Source organism: Hemiscyllium ocellatum, chromosome 31 (genome assembly GCF_020745735.1).
Source record: "Hemiscyllium ocellatum isolate sHemOce1 chromosome 31, sHemOce1.pat.X.cur, whole genome shotgun sequence".
NCBI classification, from domain to species: domain Eukaryota; kingdom Metazoa; phylum Chordata; class Chondrichthyes; order Orectolobiformes; family Hemiscylliidae; genus Hemiscyllium; species Hemiscyllium ocellatum.
The window spans coordinates 8,434,752-8,449,611 of NC_083431.1; the positions used below are offsets into that span (position 1 = coordinate 8,434,752).

At 41.5% G+C, this 14,860-nt stretch overlaps 1 protein-coding gene across 1 annotated transcript in view; it reads right to left on the reverse strand.

The window, feature by feature from the left end:
* Positions 1 to 14,860, reverse strand: part of LOC132830225 (inactive serine/threonine-protein kinase TEX14-like) — a 112,417-nt gene that overhangs the window by 2,537 nt on the left and 95,020 nt on the right. The window contains exons 21-23 of the mRNA XM_060847758.1: positions 14,546 to 14,748; positions 6,725 to 6,803; positions 227 to 358 (exon numbers count right to left, since the gene is read on the reverse strand). Coding sequence (XP_060703741.1) covers positions 227 to 358; positions 6,725 to 6,803; positions 14,546 to 14,748 — 414 coding nt within the window. The remainder of the gene's footprint in view (positions 1 to 226; positions 359 to 6,724; positions 6,804 to 14,545; positions 14,749 to 14,860) is intronic.

Consider the following 14,860-nt stretch of genomic DNA (forward strand, 5'->3'; position numbering starts at 1 on the left):
TTGTCCTTCTATGTGATGTTGATTATGAGTTTGCAAAGTGCTGCTGAAGAAGTCTTGGCAAATTGCTGCATCAACTGTCGATAGTATGCACGGCTGTCTGGTAGTAGAGGGATTGGGGTCTTAAGGCAGGAGATAGACATCTAATCAAGCAAGTTGTTCCATGTTTACTTGTTAATTAAACCATGACAGATGTGTTTAAACTGCTACAAGTCTTCACAGCACTTACCTTGATTCTGTTTGTTCTTGTCCAACATTCCAGGCATTCCACTTGCAACAACCTGCCACTCGGCCAATGTCTCACTGGGAATCCCTAGTTCTGACAACTTTGCCACTTCCTCAACTTGGCCATCAACAGTATCTGTGCAAAGAAAATACATTAATGAACATTTTTAACTCTTTTGGCAGAATGTGGTGAAAGGTAACTCTGTGCATCAGATGGCTGTGGGTATTCTAACCTAAAGCCAGTTTTGTTGCTTATTTAAAGCAGTTTCAGGTAAAACTTTGGGGTTGGAGAGAGCTGAAAATTTAACTTTTTAAGGGCAATAAACAGGCTGTAGGAATGGGTTATCCGTTAAACATCTGCTCTTTCCCATTCTTTGACATTCTTTCCCAGTCTGAAAAGTCAGAAGGGATGGTTAATTAGCAGCCAATCAATTACTGCCCAGTTTATGCTTCTAACTCCTTTTGTAGAATAAGTTGTCGGTGATCTCTTAACTGTGCTCTTCTGCAGCATTCAAATGTAGATTTCAATAAAATATAAAGCTTTTCTTGCTAGTGTCTGAAAAAATTTAATAATGTACATACTGTTCTGGACACTATTGGTATAAATGCCCTAAAGCATCAATGACTTTTCATTACACAGGAAATAAAGTCTCTGCAGAAGCACCTTCTGTTCACTTCCCTGCTCTGAACTATAAATTCATGTATGTTAACTGCCAGGAAATAGTGTTATCACAGCTGCCTCAGAGATCCACCCCACGGCCCATCCCCTATCACTCAGCAGCAGTGACAGTTTCCTCTCTCGTAATGGACATTACCAGATGGTGCCTTCTGTGTTCTTAAGAAAGCACATTCACTGTACTGGAGGTTGGTATTTCAGACTAGCCTGGGAACAGAACTGAAGCCTTGTGAACAGTTTAGATACTGCAGCTTATTCCAAGAGTCAAAAAGCTTCTGGAATCAGTTGAACTACTTCAGCATGAGCTCGTGTTGCAGCAAAATGTTACCCCTCTGGGACAACAGGTGGTCTACTCCATTAACAAAGGCACAGAGACAATAAGTTTTGTTCCTATAATGACTTACCACTTTGCTCAAAATATTACTTACACAATGAACTTTAGTAATGTGCAGTAATGGTCATTGTGCTAACCTGATAATGGTTCAACATACAGCCATGAGGGAACTGACCATCTGATTTAGATTTTATGCAGAGTCTTTCATCAAGTTAACTTTCTAATTCAAAGAGTGTCGGCATCTGAGTGTTACAGAAAGACACTTTCCAGGGTCCAGGACTACATGTTGCAGTAAAGCTTGGGGGTGTTGCTGAAGAGACCCAGTTGGAAAGGCTGTCCCACTATAATATACCAAGAGGCTGCAAATCTACAAAATCCCTCAGTGTACATTTGATACAATATGTATATTATAAATATAAATGGCAATTGTAGTTAACTTCAATGTTTAAAAAGTGCACCTTACGAAGTGTCAAATTTAAATGATGACGTAATGTATTTTTATAAATTTTGTGAATAAAATTTTAAAATGAATCTGCCCTTGGTGATACAGGTTAAAACAATTCATTGGTCAGGACTACAGGAGAATTGTTTTCCCTTCTCTTCTCTGAATACTGTTAGGGAATCTTCAATATTCAGCCAATGCAATGGGCCAGGCCGACAGAGACTTTCAGTTGACAATCTGAGCAGAAATCAGCTAAGGACAGAATCTTGTAGAGATCTGAGCGATGTGGACTGTGGCAAAGCCCATCTTGACATCGAGGTCATCTCATTCCAAGTGGCATAGCCAGATGCTTGCTAGGCAGTAGTGAAATACAGATTGGCAGAATTAACACTAGTTAATGCCACAACTTCTGACGCTTTATGTTGGTTCCATAATTTCCAGTTTTTTTGGACTTAGCTGCCTTCTCTTCACCACAGATGTACAATCCCCCTACACATCCAAACCCCCTTTAGGATGGTTTGTAGCATCTCCGCTTCCTCCTTGAAAAGAGGCCACCAGAGAAACACTTAGCAATGCTGAACAAGGTTAAAGACTTTCTCTGCTCCACTGGGATAAGTGGCACCATTTTCTCTATACAACCAAGGCTACTGCATCTTGTAGCATGCTACATCTTCCCTCATTCACTCTCACCAGCCTCTGTGCTGTCCACTCACAGTTGTTTACCTCTTCATCTTTTCCCCACCTTCATCAGCACTAACAGCCATGACACAATCCCTTGCTTTGTTTCATTCCAGGAGAAAATGGTCCACAATAGGGTGGAGAGCCAAGAGAGGTAAGCTGCCTGACATTCAGCACCTCAAACACCCCAGAACTTCTATCCCTTGTTCATGGCCCATTCTCACTTTGGACGCCAGGTAAAAAGCAGTATCTTTACAATCTCGCTCCAAGAGGCTGGCCTTCCAAGACATCTCCTTCTCCATCTCTGCAGAATAAGCCATAGATCCCTTAGAGGATATACCAGAAAGACTGCCTCCTGCATTCTACCACAGTTCAGATCCTGCCACCTTGGTGAGTAGGTTAGTTACTGCCATGTCTCTACAGCTGGCCCCAGACACTTGGAAGACAAAGAACAAAGAAATGTTACAGCCCAGGAACAGGCCCTTTGGCCCTCCAGGCCTGAACCGATCCAAATGTACTGTCTAAACCTGTCAGTCAATTCCTAAGCATTTGTTTCCCTCTGCTCCCCACTACTCATGCATCAGAACTGTACACAGTATTCTAAATGCGGCTGAACCAATGTCTTGTACAATTTTAACATGACTTGCCAGCTCTTATACTCAACATCCCGTCCAATGAAGGCAAGCATACCATATGCCTTCTTGATCACTCTATCCACCTGTACAGCAACCTTGAGGGTACAATGGACCTGCAACTCCCAGATCTCTCTGCCCATCAACTTTTCCCAAGGCTCTTCTATTTATTGTATAATTCGCTCTAGAATTAGACTTGCCTAAATGCATCACCTCACATTTGTCTGGATTGAAAGCCATCTGCCACTCTCCACCCAACTCTCCAGTCTATCGATATCCTCCTGTATTCTCTGACAGTCCCTTATGCTTTCTGCTACTCCACCAATCTTTGTGTCATCTGCAAACTTGCTGATCATACGAACAGTGCCCTCTTCTACATTATTTATGTATATTACAAACAACAGCGGCCCCAATACTGACCCCTGCAGAACATCACTCCATTTCGAGAAACTCTCTTCAACTACTACACTCTGTCTCCTGTTGCTCACCAGTTCTTTATCCACCTAGCTAGAACACCCTGCACACCATGTGACTTCACTTTGTCCATTAGTCTATCATGGGAAACCTTATCAAATGCCTTATTAAAGTCCATGTATATTACATCAACAGCCCTTCCTTCATCTATCAACTTGGTCACTTCCTCGAAGAACTCTATTAAGTTGGTAAGGCACGATCTTCCCTGCATAAAACCATATTACCTATTACTGATAAGCTCATTCTTTTCTAAATATAAATAGACCCTATCTCTCAGTACCCTCTCCAGCAACTTCCCCACCACCAATGTCAGGCTCACTGGTCTGTAGTTACCTGGAATATCCCTACTACCCTTCTTGTACAGGGGGACAACATGAGCAGCCTTCCAGTCTTCCGGCATCTCACCTGGATTTAAGGATGCCACAAAGATATCTGTCAGGGCCCCAACTATTTCCTCTCTCGCCTCCCTCAGCAACCTGGGATAGATCCCATACGGTCCTGGGGATTTGTCCACCTTAATAACCTCTACATACACAACACACCTTCCCTACTTATGCCATATGGCGACCAGGCACCAACTCAGCCCAAGGCAAGACAGTACCTCATGGTGTTGACAATTAAGTACTTCATACAAATGCACAAGCAAACAGCCAGGCTTGACAGAAGTACTTTGAGTCTCCCACCTCTGGCTGAAGCGGCAAAGAGCAAAAAGGCCCAGATGCTATGAGCATTCAAGTTGGCATAAGAGTGCTATGACAGCAAACAAGGAACCCTAAGATATAGCAGGCCAGGCAGCATCTCAGGAATAGGGAATTCGACGTTTCGAGCATAAGCCCTTCATCAGGAATGAGAGAGAGTAGCCAAGCAGGCTAAGATAAAAGGTAGGGAAGAGGGACTTGGGGGAGGGGCGATGGAGGTGCCACCTATCCCACCTCCATCGCCCCTCCCCCAAGTCCCTCCTCCCTACCTTTTATCTTAGCCTGCTTGGCTACTCTCTCTCATTCCTGATGAAGGGCTTATGCTCGAAACGTCGAATTCCCTATTCCTGAGATGCTGCCTGGCCTGCTGTGCTTTGACCAGCAACACATTTTCAGCTGTGATCTCCAGCATCTGCAGACCTCATTTTTTACCCTAAGATATACCCAGTTAAATCTTTGAGATGGGTGTCTGTCACTGCATGCAAAGCAGACTGGCAGCAGCATTCCACTGAAACATGCCAGTGTGCTCCAAAGTGTAGCATTCAAGCGCAGAATGACATTATAAGTCAAGTGAAGATGCACCATGAGGGTGCAATGAAGCTGGTATGTGTTGGATGCTACAGTCTGTGGATAGGGGTTTCGTGTGGTTGTTACTCATGGAGCATGCTCTGAGATGTTGATGCTGAATTTCCAAATTTCAAGTGAGGAGGAGCTAGAATGTGATCTGAAATCACCAAATTTCCCTTCTGACTTTCACGCTGGTTATTATTGGTGTCTGGTTTCTCTTTAGTTTTCTATTTATCTTAAATAGAATCATCATATAATTGAGGATAGATGAAGAGATGACGAGTCGCTAATAATGTAAATAGGCCTCCACACTCACTAGCAAGAATCTCATTCAACACTTGCTTGGAAAATGGGACGCCTTTGCTCTCAACATCGAGACATTCTTCACTGAATAACTCACACAATTTTCCCAACATTCTCGCCAATGCTGATGTCAATGGGAAGATGCTCTCCATTGTTTATCTCCACAGATGATACCTGACCAGCTGAGTATTTCCAATAATTCCCTATTCCTATGACGGACCATTAACATTTAGAGAAGAAATCAGAACTATGCCACAAGATTTTTTTGTTTTTAAGGCACAAGTTATATTGTATATAAAATGAAATTAAACAAAGCAAGCACCACTAACTTAACACTGTAGCTTCCAAAACCTTATCCCATTAATCAATTCTACTTTAAATCCCTTTTGGCCCCATAAAAAAAGTTCCCTATGTTAAAAAACCTTGAAGATTCATTCACCCTTCATGGTCCCAACCCAAATATATGCCACAGTATTCCAGAATTAATTTTAAATCTCAACAATGTTCCAGGTTTCTTCTAAGGGGCATTCCATTACTCTCCACCTTTACAGGTTTCATGACTGTGGATGGTCTTGTTTGTTTATCAGCAACTATTACCCATCAATCTTGACACAGCTTTTCAAGCTTACATTACTGACTTCTTTCTGCCACAAGGTTCTATCAGGACCACTATCCATTTCATTCATTGGCTACAAGCTAGAGTGAATCTTTCAGTTGATTTCCCACATAAATTTCAAACTGAGATAGAATTCCACGCACTTTGCACATGGTGAGACATGAAGTTGAAATTTATTTAGGTTAAAGGGAAGACCTAACTGACCATCATTTCCTGTTGGCTCTCTCTAACTGGTAAGATGCAGTCCACACTGCAACAAAAACTGCAAATGTCTCTGTCTGTTCCCTACATTGAACTGTTTTCTTCTGTTGGCAAATACACAGATAGACAGATTAAAAGAATCTTTCAACCAAGGCTCCATCTTGAAGCACAATCTCTGTGGCAACATCTCATGCCTTGAGATGGTTCAAACAGAAATGAAAATTTTTCTTCAAAACAACACTTTGATTTTGTTATCCATATGAACAATTTTAAATGACAACATAACTTTTAGATGTATGTCTCCCACAATTGATGATCTCGTAAAGGAACTCTCTTAACACTTCCCAGGGAACGACACACATAATTTAAACCTTTGATTGAAGTAAATATAAACCTTCTGACTGCATTACAAGTTCAAAGGTGGGTTATTCAGTGTTCAGGTTTTGCACTTTTACCTCTAACTTTGTAAAATAAATATAAGTTAGCTTTTAACTGTAATTGATTCCAAGCCTGTTTAAGTGCATTCGCTTGAGATGCCTACCAATTTCTTAATCAGTTTTCCCCATTTACCAACAGTAAAAACCATAAAACTTAAAAATTATCCCCTAAAATATATAAACCACAATCTAGATATTCAGATTATTCCAAACAGTAAAATGATTAGAAATGTTGCACAAGTATATAACTGCAACTGGAAGCTGCACCACGAAACGATAGTGGTGCAACCTGCTCCAGGCTTTGATTACGCTGTGCTTTGTCAAGTGCAAACACTGCAATCTCCGAAGAAAATATTTCACAGTAAAGTTGAATAGAAAATACTCCCCTGACTTTTCTCCCTCTAATTATTCAAAATGAATTCTGCTACTGAAGGAATATTCTACCTGTCTGTGGTGTGAGGGAACTGGGAGGCTTTGCACATGGTTTTTCACTGACTGGTTCCGATAGGAAAGTTGTAGTCACCTGAAATTAGAAGAACATTGAATTTCAATAGAATTTCAATATATTTCAATAAAATATACTGTGAAAAGATTAACAGACAATGTTAGGCCTAAGGACTGTCCAAATATAATAAAACCATCCAATAACAAACATCTTGTATTTACATTGTTGATCACATGGGAAAGCATCTCAAACCACTTCATTTGAATATGGCAACAATTATTACTGAAACAAATGAGACATTAGGGCAAAGGGAAGTACTGAAGTTTTTGTATTTGCAGCAGTCTTTACATGACTCCTCAGCTTCTAAATCAACTGTGATCTCAAATACAGATTGGGACTTGAGTTAGCTAGTCATTCACGAAAATCTTTTAAGGCAGGTTTCACCACAATATAACAGAACCATTCAGTAAAATATCACAATAATTAAAGCAGAACACAAAGGGAAAAGGTTGGCAATGTGTGGCAAATTTGGATTTGTTCCTTTAGCTACTGCCATTATTGCTTCCTTTAACTAGATTTTAATCTCTCAATCCTTCAGATAGGTTCTAAATAATGGGATGACTAGGGGACTCCTATTTAAGGGTGTCATTTCTATATTAATATTGATTAATAAACCGATTGATACTGAAATATATCTTGAATAATACATGGAATAATACCACAAGCTGTTGGTTACAAAAATGTTAGGCCTTTACTCTCATCCCCAGATCAGAATTTCTCTCATTCATCTTTTAAAAACATCTCTGTATTTCTTGTCTCTATAATCAATGCTACTATACCCTTTGCTCATCTGAACTTTCTTCTCTGTTCTTGCTAAAGCACATTAACGCCCATCCTAGAAATATATATGCTTCTTAGTGTTCACATTGTACTGAGTTTACAACTCAATGCACCATGTCTGACTCTAGCTCATTTATTTCCCTCAAATCTTATACTGCCTACATCTAAACATTTTATGAACTCAAGCTGACCTATATAATATCATGATAAATATGTGCAAATGTTATAGAGCATAGAACAGTACAGCACAGTACAGGCTCTTCGGCCCTCTCATAACATTTAATGACAAATATTTTCTTATATTGAGTGGTGCTGAAAAAAGAGACATGCTGTCAAAAGCTTGCACACATCAGAACCTTCATAAACAACAAAGGGAACGCAACAATTTACACTTCATAAGAAAATAGGACTGATATATGTTGCAAGTTGACTCTGACTGGTTGAGGCAATGCAGTGGCACATGAACCAGGGAACTATCACTCTTGTGCTTTTGTTTAATACAAAAAATGTTTTTACCTGCACAAGACAAGTCCTTGCTTTTCGATATATGTGGTTTTTAGCAAATATAAGAGAACCAAAATTGTCAACACAACTCATCATCCTGACTATGTGTCATTAGCTGCTGTAATTTCTCTATTCCCCTCACCTATTCTCATCTATCTCCCTCTGAACTTGTGCTCTGTTCTCTCATGTGTAACCCTGACTTTATTATCAACGCAGCTGATAAGTGTGGTGCTGTTGTCATCTGGCATGCTGATCTCTACAGTGGTTAAGCACCAACTCTCAAGACATGTCCTCCACCAATTAACATCAATTAGTTGTTTCTAGGACCATCACTGACCTCATCTCCTATGGAGATCTTTCCTCCACAGCCTCCAACTTCAAAGGCATTGACTCCATACAGCTTGTCTCTACCTTCTTACCACAATCCACAACAGGACCGCCCTGGCAGCCCCTATGAACAAATTTCTTCCTATCATCACTCTTTTTCTCCCCTTGGTTGGTCTCTTCACACTCACATTGTGATTCCACTGATGTTTTATGACAATTTTCTGGCCCCAGTCACCTCCCCTTCACCATGATGTGCAATCCTTCTGCTATCTATCCACTGTCAGGATGTTGTGAGGGCTATCCACATCTTTTTCGAAAAGCGAGTGACCAGTCCCTATCCACCACAATGCTCCTTCATCTGGCTAAGCTCATTCTCACTTTCAACACTTAACTTATCTCTCATTCTCTGAGGCAAAGGTGTGGCTATACGTACCCACATGGGTTTCAATTATTTTTTGTCTTTTTGTGAGGTTAAGGGAACATTCCTTGTTACAGTCCAATTCGGTATCCCTCCCACAACTCTTTCTCCATTACATGACTCACAATATGAATGCTGCTTCCTGTCCTCATCCAGAATTGGAAAATATTCATCAATTTTGCTTCTAAGTTCTAAACTTTCGTCACCTTCACCTGCTCCTTCTCTGACTCTTCCCTTCCCTCCCTTGACCTCTCTCTCTAGGCTATTCACCAACTTCTATTACAAATCCACCAACTTCAACCATTACCTTGACTATACTTTCTCACATCCTGTTCCAACAAGGACACCATTCCATTGTCTCAGTTTTTCCAACTCTGTCATATTTGTTCAAATGATGCCAATTTCCAAACGGGTGCTGCTAACATGTTCTCCTTTTTCTTCATCTAAGGATTCCTCCCTCCCTGTCAGATCCATTTCTTGCACTTCTGCCTTCAACCTTCTGCGACTGTTCACCCTGAGATACCCTGGTCCACCCCTCCATCACTTTTTAAAAATATATTTTTGTTGAAAAATATTTCTTTACAAAATTAGCGAGTTACAAAAATATGAAAATATAGCATCATAACATCAAAAACAACAATAAACCAACTACTGTACTACTCTAGAAAATAAATCAAAACTACACTTATTGCAAATCAATCAATACATAAATAACGCCGCTCAGCGCAATAAGACCATAGCTCTCAACCTTCGAGGGCATCAATGATTAAACCCACATTTGTTAAAAATTCTTCCTCTCATGGCCTTAGGTTTATCACTCCAGACTATCATGGCTAGCCAAAAGTCCTAATCAAAATGGTGGATAGATCTGCTTCCAACTAATTCAAAAAGGGCTGCCATATCTTGTAAAAGTTGTCTGTTTTCTGGTAAATCATGTTTGTAAGAATGTCTAAAGGAATATGTTCCATAATTAACTTATGCCACCCCGAGAGATCTGGGAGTTCTCAGACACCCAGCACATCAGAATGTTCTTCCTCGCACAAAAAGTGAGACGTTAAAAGCTTTTACCCATGTACATCTAAGTGAGGTAAATTCGGCAGACCCAGGAGCAAAGAGACCGGGTCCACCTTGACTTTGATCCCCAGGATCCTCTCTATTACTCATGCCACAGCGCTCCAATCTGCATGGAGCCTGTGGCAGGACCACTGATAATGAGAGAAGGTACCCGTATTTATTTTACAGTTGGGGCACATTGAAGATATTCCCTGCTTAAATTTTGCAAGATGATCTGGGGCCAGATGAGCCCTATGAAGAATCTTTAACTGCATAGCATTGGTCCTATTACATATTGAAATCCTCTTCGCATTCTCACAAATGTCCTCCCATGTGTCTGAAGTTATCTCTACTCCTAACTCTCTCGCCCAGGCCTCACATAGACTCTCAGTATCACCCGAGAAACCTCTCCCCAACAAATGATAGAGAGTACTCACTGAAAGAGTGCTCTTAGCCTGAAGCACCCTCTTTTACATATCAGATATATAACACTCAGTCAAAAGTATGGTCTTCTTTTGGATAAAATCTCTAATATTAAAGCAGAAAATATGACAATCCATATTTCCAAGTTATTGGATCAAGTTACATCAACATTTCACAAAAAGGTCACCCAAACAAGAGACTCCCCTATCCAACAAAACTTTAAACTCAAAATCCATTGTCCCTGGCCAGACACCCAGCACGCCAACTATGAGAGTAAGAAAAAAATGTTTCAGACATATTACCCCCCATCTGCCTCATTGCCCTCCATGCTTTGACAGTGTTAGTGACTATTGGATTACAGCAATGTTCTGCAACTGTCCTCATTTTGTCTAAAAACAACAGGTTGATAAGAGTATACTTTGTCTGGGAGGCCTTAAATGTCCAACCATGTCAATGCTGAGTCTCCACAGGCCCAGTCACTTACAAAAGAGAGGAGGGAATTCAGTTGATATCTTCTAATGTCTGGGAGATCTACTCCCCCCAATTCCTGGGGAAATTGCAGTTTCACAAGCTTAATAAAGGCTACTTATAGCATCAAATAAAAGAACTAAACCAGCCATTCAATTTCTGAAACTTTTGCCGAGGCAAGAGCAAAGGGAGTATCCGCAAAGGGTAAAATAAGCAAGGAAGAACATTCATTTTGATAAGAGCGGCTTGACCCAACCATGATATTGGAAGGGTCCCCATCTTTGAAGGTCTTGTTTAATCTTGTAAAACAAATGAACAAAATTAGCCTTGAATAACTGATCAAAGTTTCACCAATGTGAAAAGCCTACCAACTGCCCCTACCAACGTTAAAATTGTCAGACTTTATACCATTGGCAAGAACTACCGCCAGAGGATCACTGTAAAGGACCCTTACCCATCTAATAAACACTCCACCCAGGCCAAATCACTCCAGGGTATAAAAAAGATACAGCTATTCCACTCAATCAAATGCCTTCACTGCTTCCAAAGAGACCACCAAACCTTGAACCGATCACTGCTGGCACACTTGAATCATGTTAAGCAACCTTGTAACATTATTAGAGGATCTGCAACCCTTTATAAAGCCCATATGATCTTTAACAACAGACAGCAACACCCCTTCCAACCTCAATGCCAAAGTCTAAGACAAAATTTTAAAATCAGAATTTAAGAGCATGATAGGTCTATAACAAACATAGTCCTCCGGGGACTTCCCTTTCTTGAGGATAAGAGAGACATTAGCCTCTCTCAAGGATGGTGGGAGGTAATCACGACTATATGAATAGTTATACATTTCTAGCATCGGCCCTGACAGTATGTTTACAAATTCTTTAAAAACCTCACTGGGAAAACCATCAGGGCTGGGCACCTTTCCACTTTGGAGTTGCCTCACCACCTCCTGTATCTCTTGTGCTGTTAATGGAGCACTAAGTAGAGACACCTGCTCAGCAGAAACCCCAGGAAGATCCAAGTTCCTAAAAAAGGACTCCATTTTAACGCATCTATCCTCACAACATTCAGACTGGTACAGTTCAGAATAGAACCTCCCAAACGCCACATTGATCTTTTTATCATTACAAGTAAGAGTCCTATTCCCTTCCCTCTTAGAAGCAATAGATTGGGAGGCATTCTTCTTCCTAACCAGATATGCCAAATATTTACCCGGTCTATTACCATGCTCAAACAACCTTTGCTTCACAAAGGAAAATTCCTTCCTAGCTGTATATAAAATCATGGAGTTTAAGGTGGATCAAAGGACTGTGATCTGCTGTATCTTAGTCACTGATGGTCTACTGTAATATGCCGTCTCAGCTGCCTTCAGTCATGCCTCGAGCTGACGCTGCTGCTCTCCCTTCTGTCGCTTCTGACTGGCCGGTTTTGAGATAATTATCCCTCTAGCATAGACCTTAGCAGCCTCCCAAAGAATGGACAGATTACTATCCAAGAATGATTCAAATTCCCTTGAAAAGTACACTTTTACTGCCCTTGAGGATGAAAGGATCCATTCACCAGTACCATGAGCTCATTGCACTACCCTTAATCTCAACCACTCTGATGCTGCATGACCAGAGGTGGCAATATTCCCAACTGAACAAGATACCACTGAATCTAGAAGAGAGGGAGTTAGGAAAAAAAATCAACCCTTGTATGGCACTTATGAGGATTGGAAAAGGACATAAAGTCCCTGCCCGCTGGATGGAGACGTCTCCAAATGCCTACCAACCCCAGTTCCACACATAGATCACCCAACTGTTTAGAGTATGGGGGGGGGGGGGGCGGTGTTTGGGCATTCTTTCCAGCACAGGAAAGCAATTAAAGTCCCCCCCAATAATAATATGCCGCAACACAAAGAGCATCAGCTTAGACAGTGCATCAGTCAAAAACTTATGGGATTGGGCCAAAGGACAATAGACATTCAAAATACCAAATTCCTTGCCATGTATTAGGGCCTTAAGGATAACAAACTGACCATATTCATCCTGAACACAACCTATTAAATTAAATGGAAGATTGCTCTGGACAAGTAAGGCCTGTCTCCTGCTCTTAGTGTTAAAGGACAAGAAAAACACCCTATCAAACTCGCCATGTGTAACTTCAAGTGTTCCTTGTCATTAAGGAGAGTCTCATGCAACAGGCCCTCTCCTTTTTGAGGCTCATAAGCACCTTTTCCCTTTTAATTGGCAAAATGGATGCCTCTAATATTCCAGGTGCTCCATTTAAGAACACTGCTGGCCATGATCATTTACAACTACCTCTGACCTGCCAAAAGGAAGAATTACACAGAACATAGAACATAGAAAAATACAGCGCAGTACAGGCCCTTCGGCCCTCGATGTTGCGCCGACCAAAGCCTACCTAACCTACACTAGCCCAATAATCTCCATATGCTTATCCAATGCCCGCTTTAATGACCATAAAGAGGGAGAGTCCACCACTGTTACTGGCAGGGCATTCCATGAACTCACAACTCGCTGAGTAAAGAATCTACCCCTAACATCTGTCCTATACCTACCACCCCCTTAATTTAAAGCTGTGTCCCCTAGTAACAGCTGACTCCATTAGCGGAAAAAGGTTCTCACTGTCAACCCTATCTAAACCCCTAATCATCTTGTACACCTCTATCAAATCTCCCCTAAACCTTCTTTTCTCCAATGAGAACAGCCCCAAGTGCCTCAGCCTTTCCTCATACGATCTTCCTCATTCGACCTACAGTATGCTGAACATATGCAAAAGAAGACTCGTGGAGTCTATCTACGAAAAACCAAAAAACTAAACTAACTACAAAACACAAAAAGCACTTAATGGGACTCTACCCCTGCCCATTGAGGGTACTCACAGCTCCCACACACATCCCCACTCCCCCTTCCAGCTCGAGCCGCACCCCCAGACCCAAGCAATCGAAGGGAACAAACAAAGTAGTGAGCAGTCAGCCCACCCCCAACTATGTATCAACACCAATCCTAATTGAAGAAAAGAAAGCACACCAACAGCAGCTTCTTTAAAAAAAGGGTAACAGTACAAGAAACATTGCATGAGAGAAAAAAACAAAGAATTATTGTCCATGTGTCTATAAATCCAACCAAATTATTTTAAAGTGTCCAAGAAATTTTTCACTTGTTCTGAAGAGTCAACGACTGCGCTGTCTCCTTGTGAATACTACGAAGCAACACTAGGTATCTCATCAAATATTGAATATCAAGGTCCCTTAATTTTCTCTTGAGCTCAAGCAATTTCCTTTTACGGATCACAGCTGCAGAGAAGTCCTGTAAAAACACTATCTTAGTTCCCTGATAAGTCAGGGCCTGTGGATCTTTCCCCATCATTCTAGAAGATTCCAGCAGTCTCTGCTTGTCCCTGTAGCTTTGAAATCATATCAGAACCAGGCAGGGGTACTGATCCAGACCGGATCTGCGCACCGGAACCCGGTGAGCTTGGTCAATCTTCACCTGGTCTGCCTCGGCATCCCAGCCACGAAACTGTGGTAGCCAGTCTTCAAAAAAGCTTGCCAGCTGCCCACCTTCCACTCCCTCCGGCAGCCCAACCACCCAGATATTGTTCCTCCTCCCTTGATTTTCTAGATCATCAAACTGTTCAGTCAAAGCCCGGACCTGTTTTCAAGGGCCTGGATCCTGGATCCGCTGAGGACTTGACCTCAGTCTCTGATGCCGCAGTCTACCATTCAACCTCTTCAACTCTCTTCCCAAGCCCTTCCAACTCCTTCTCATACTTTTGTAGCATGACCAAAATCAGCTTCAGCTGAGTATGATTGATTGTCTTCCATCAACCCCTTGATCATCCCTTGGATCACCACAAGTTCTTCAGTGACATTCTGCTGTGCAAGTAACTCTTTCTTGGCTACTGAGGGAACTGCAGCTGCATCTGCATGTGTTGGAGCTTGGCTGTATGCTTTCCTTTCGTCATCCTTGCTCACTCAAAAAGAATTTACGGTAGAACCTCAACTATCCGAACATCAACCATCCAAATCCTGGACCATTCGAATAAGATCTCAAGGCCTCCCCAAAACATCACCAGGCAACCTGGC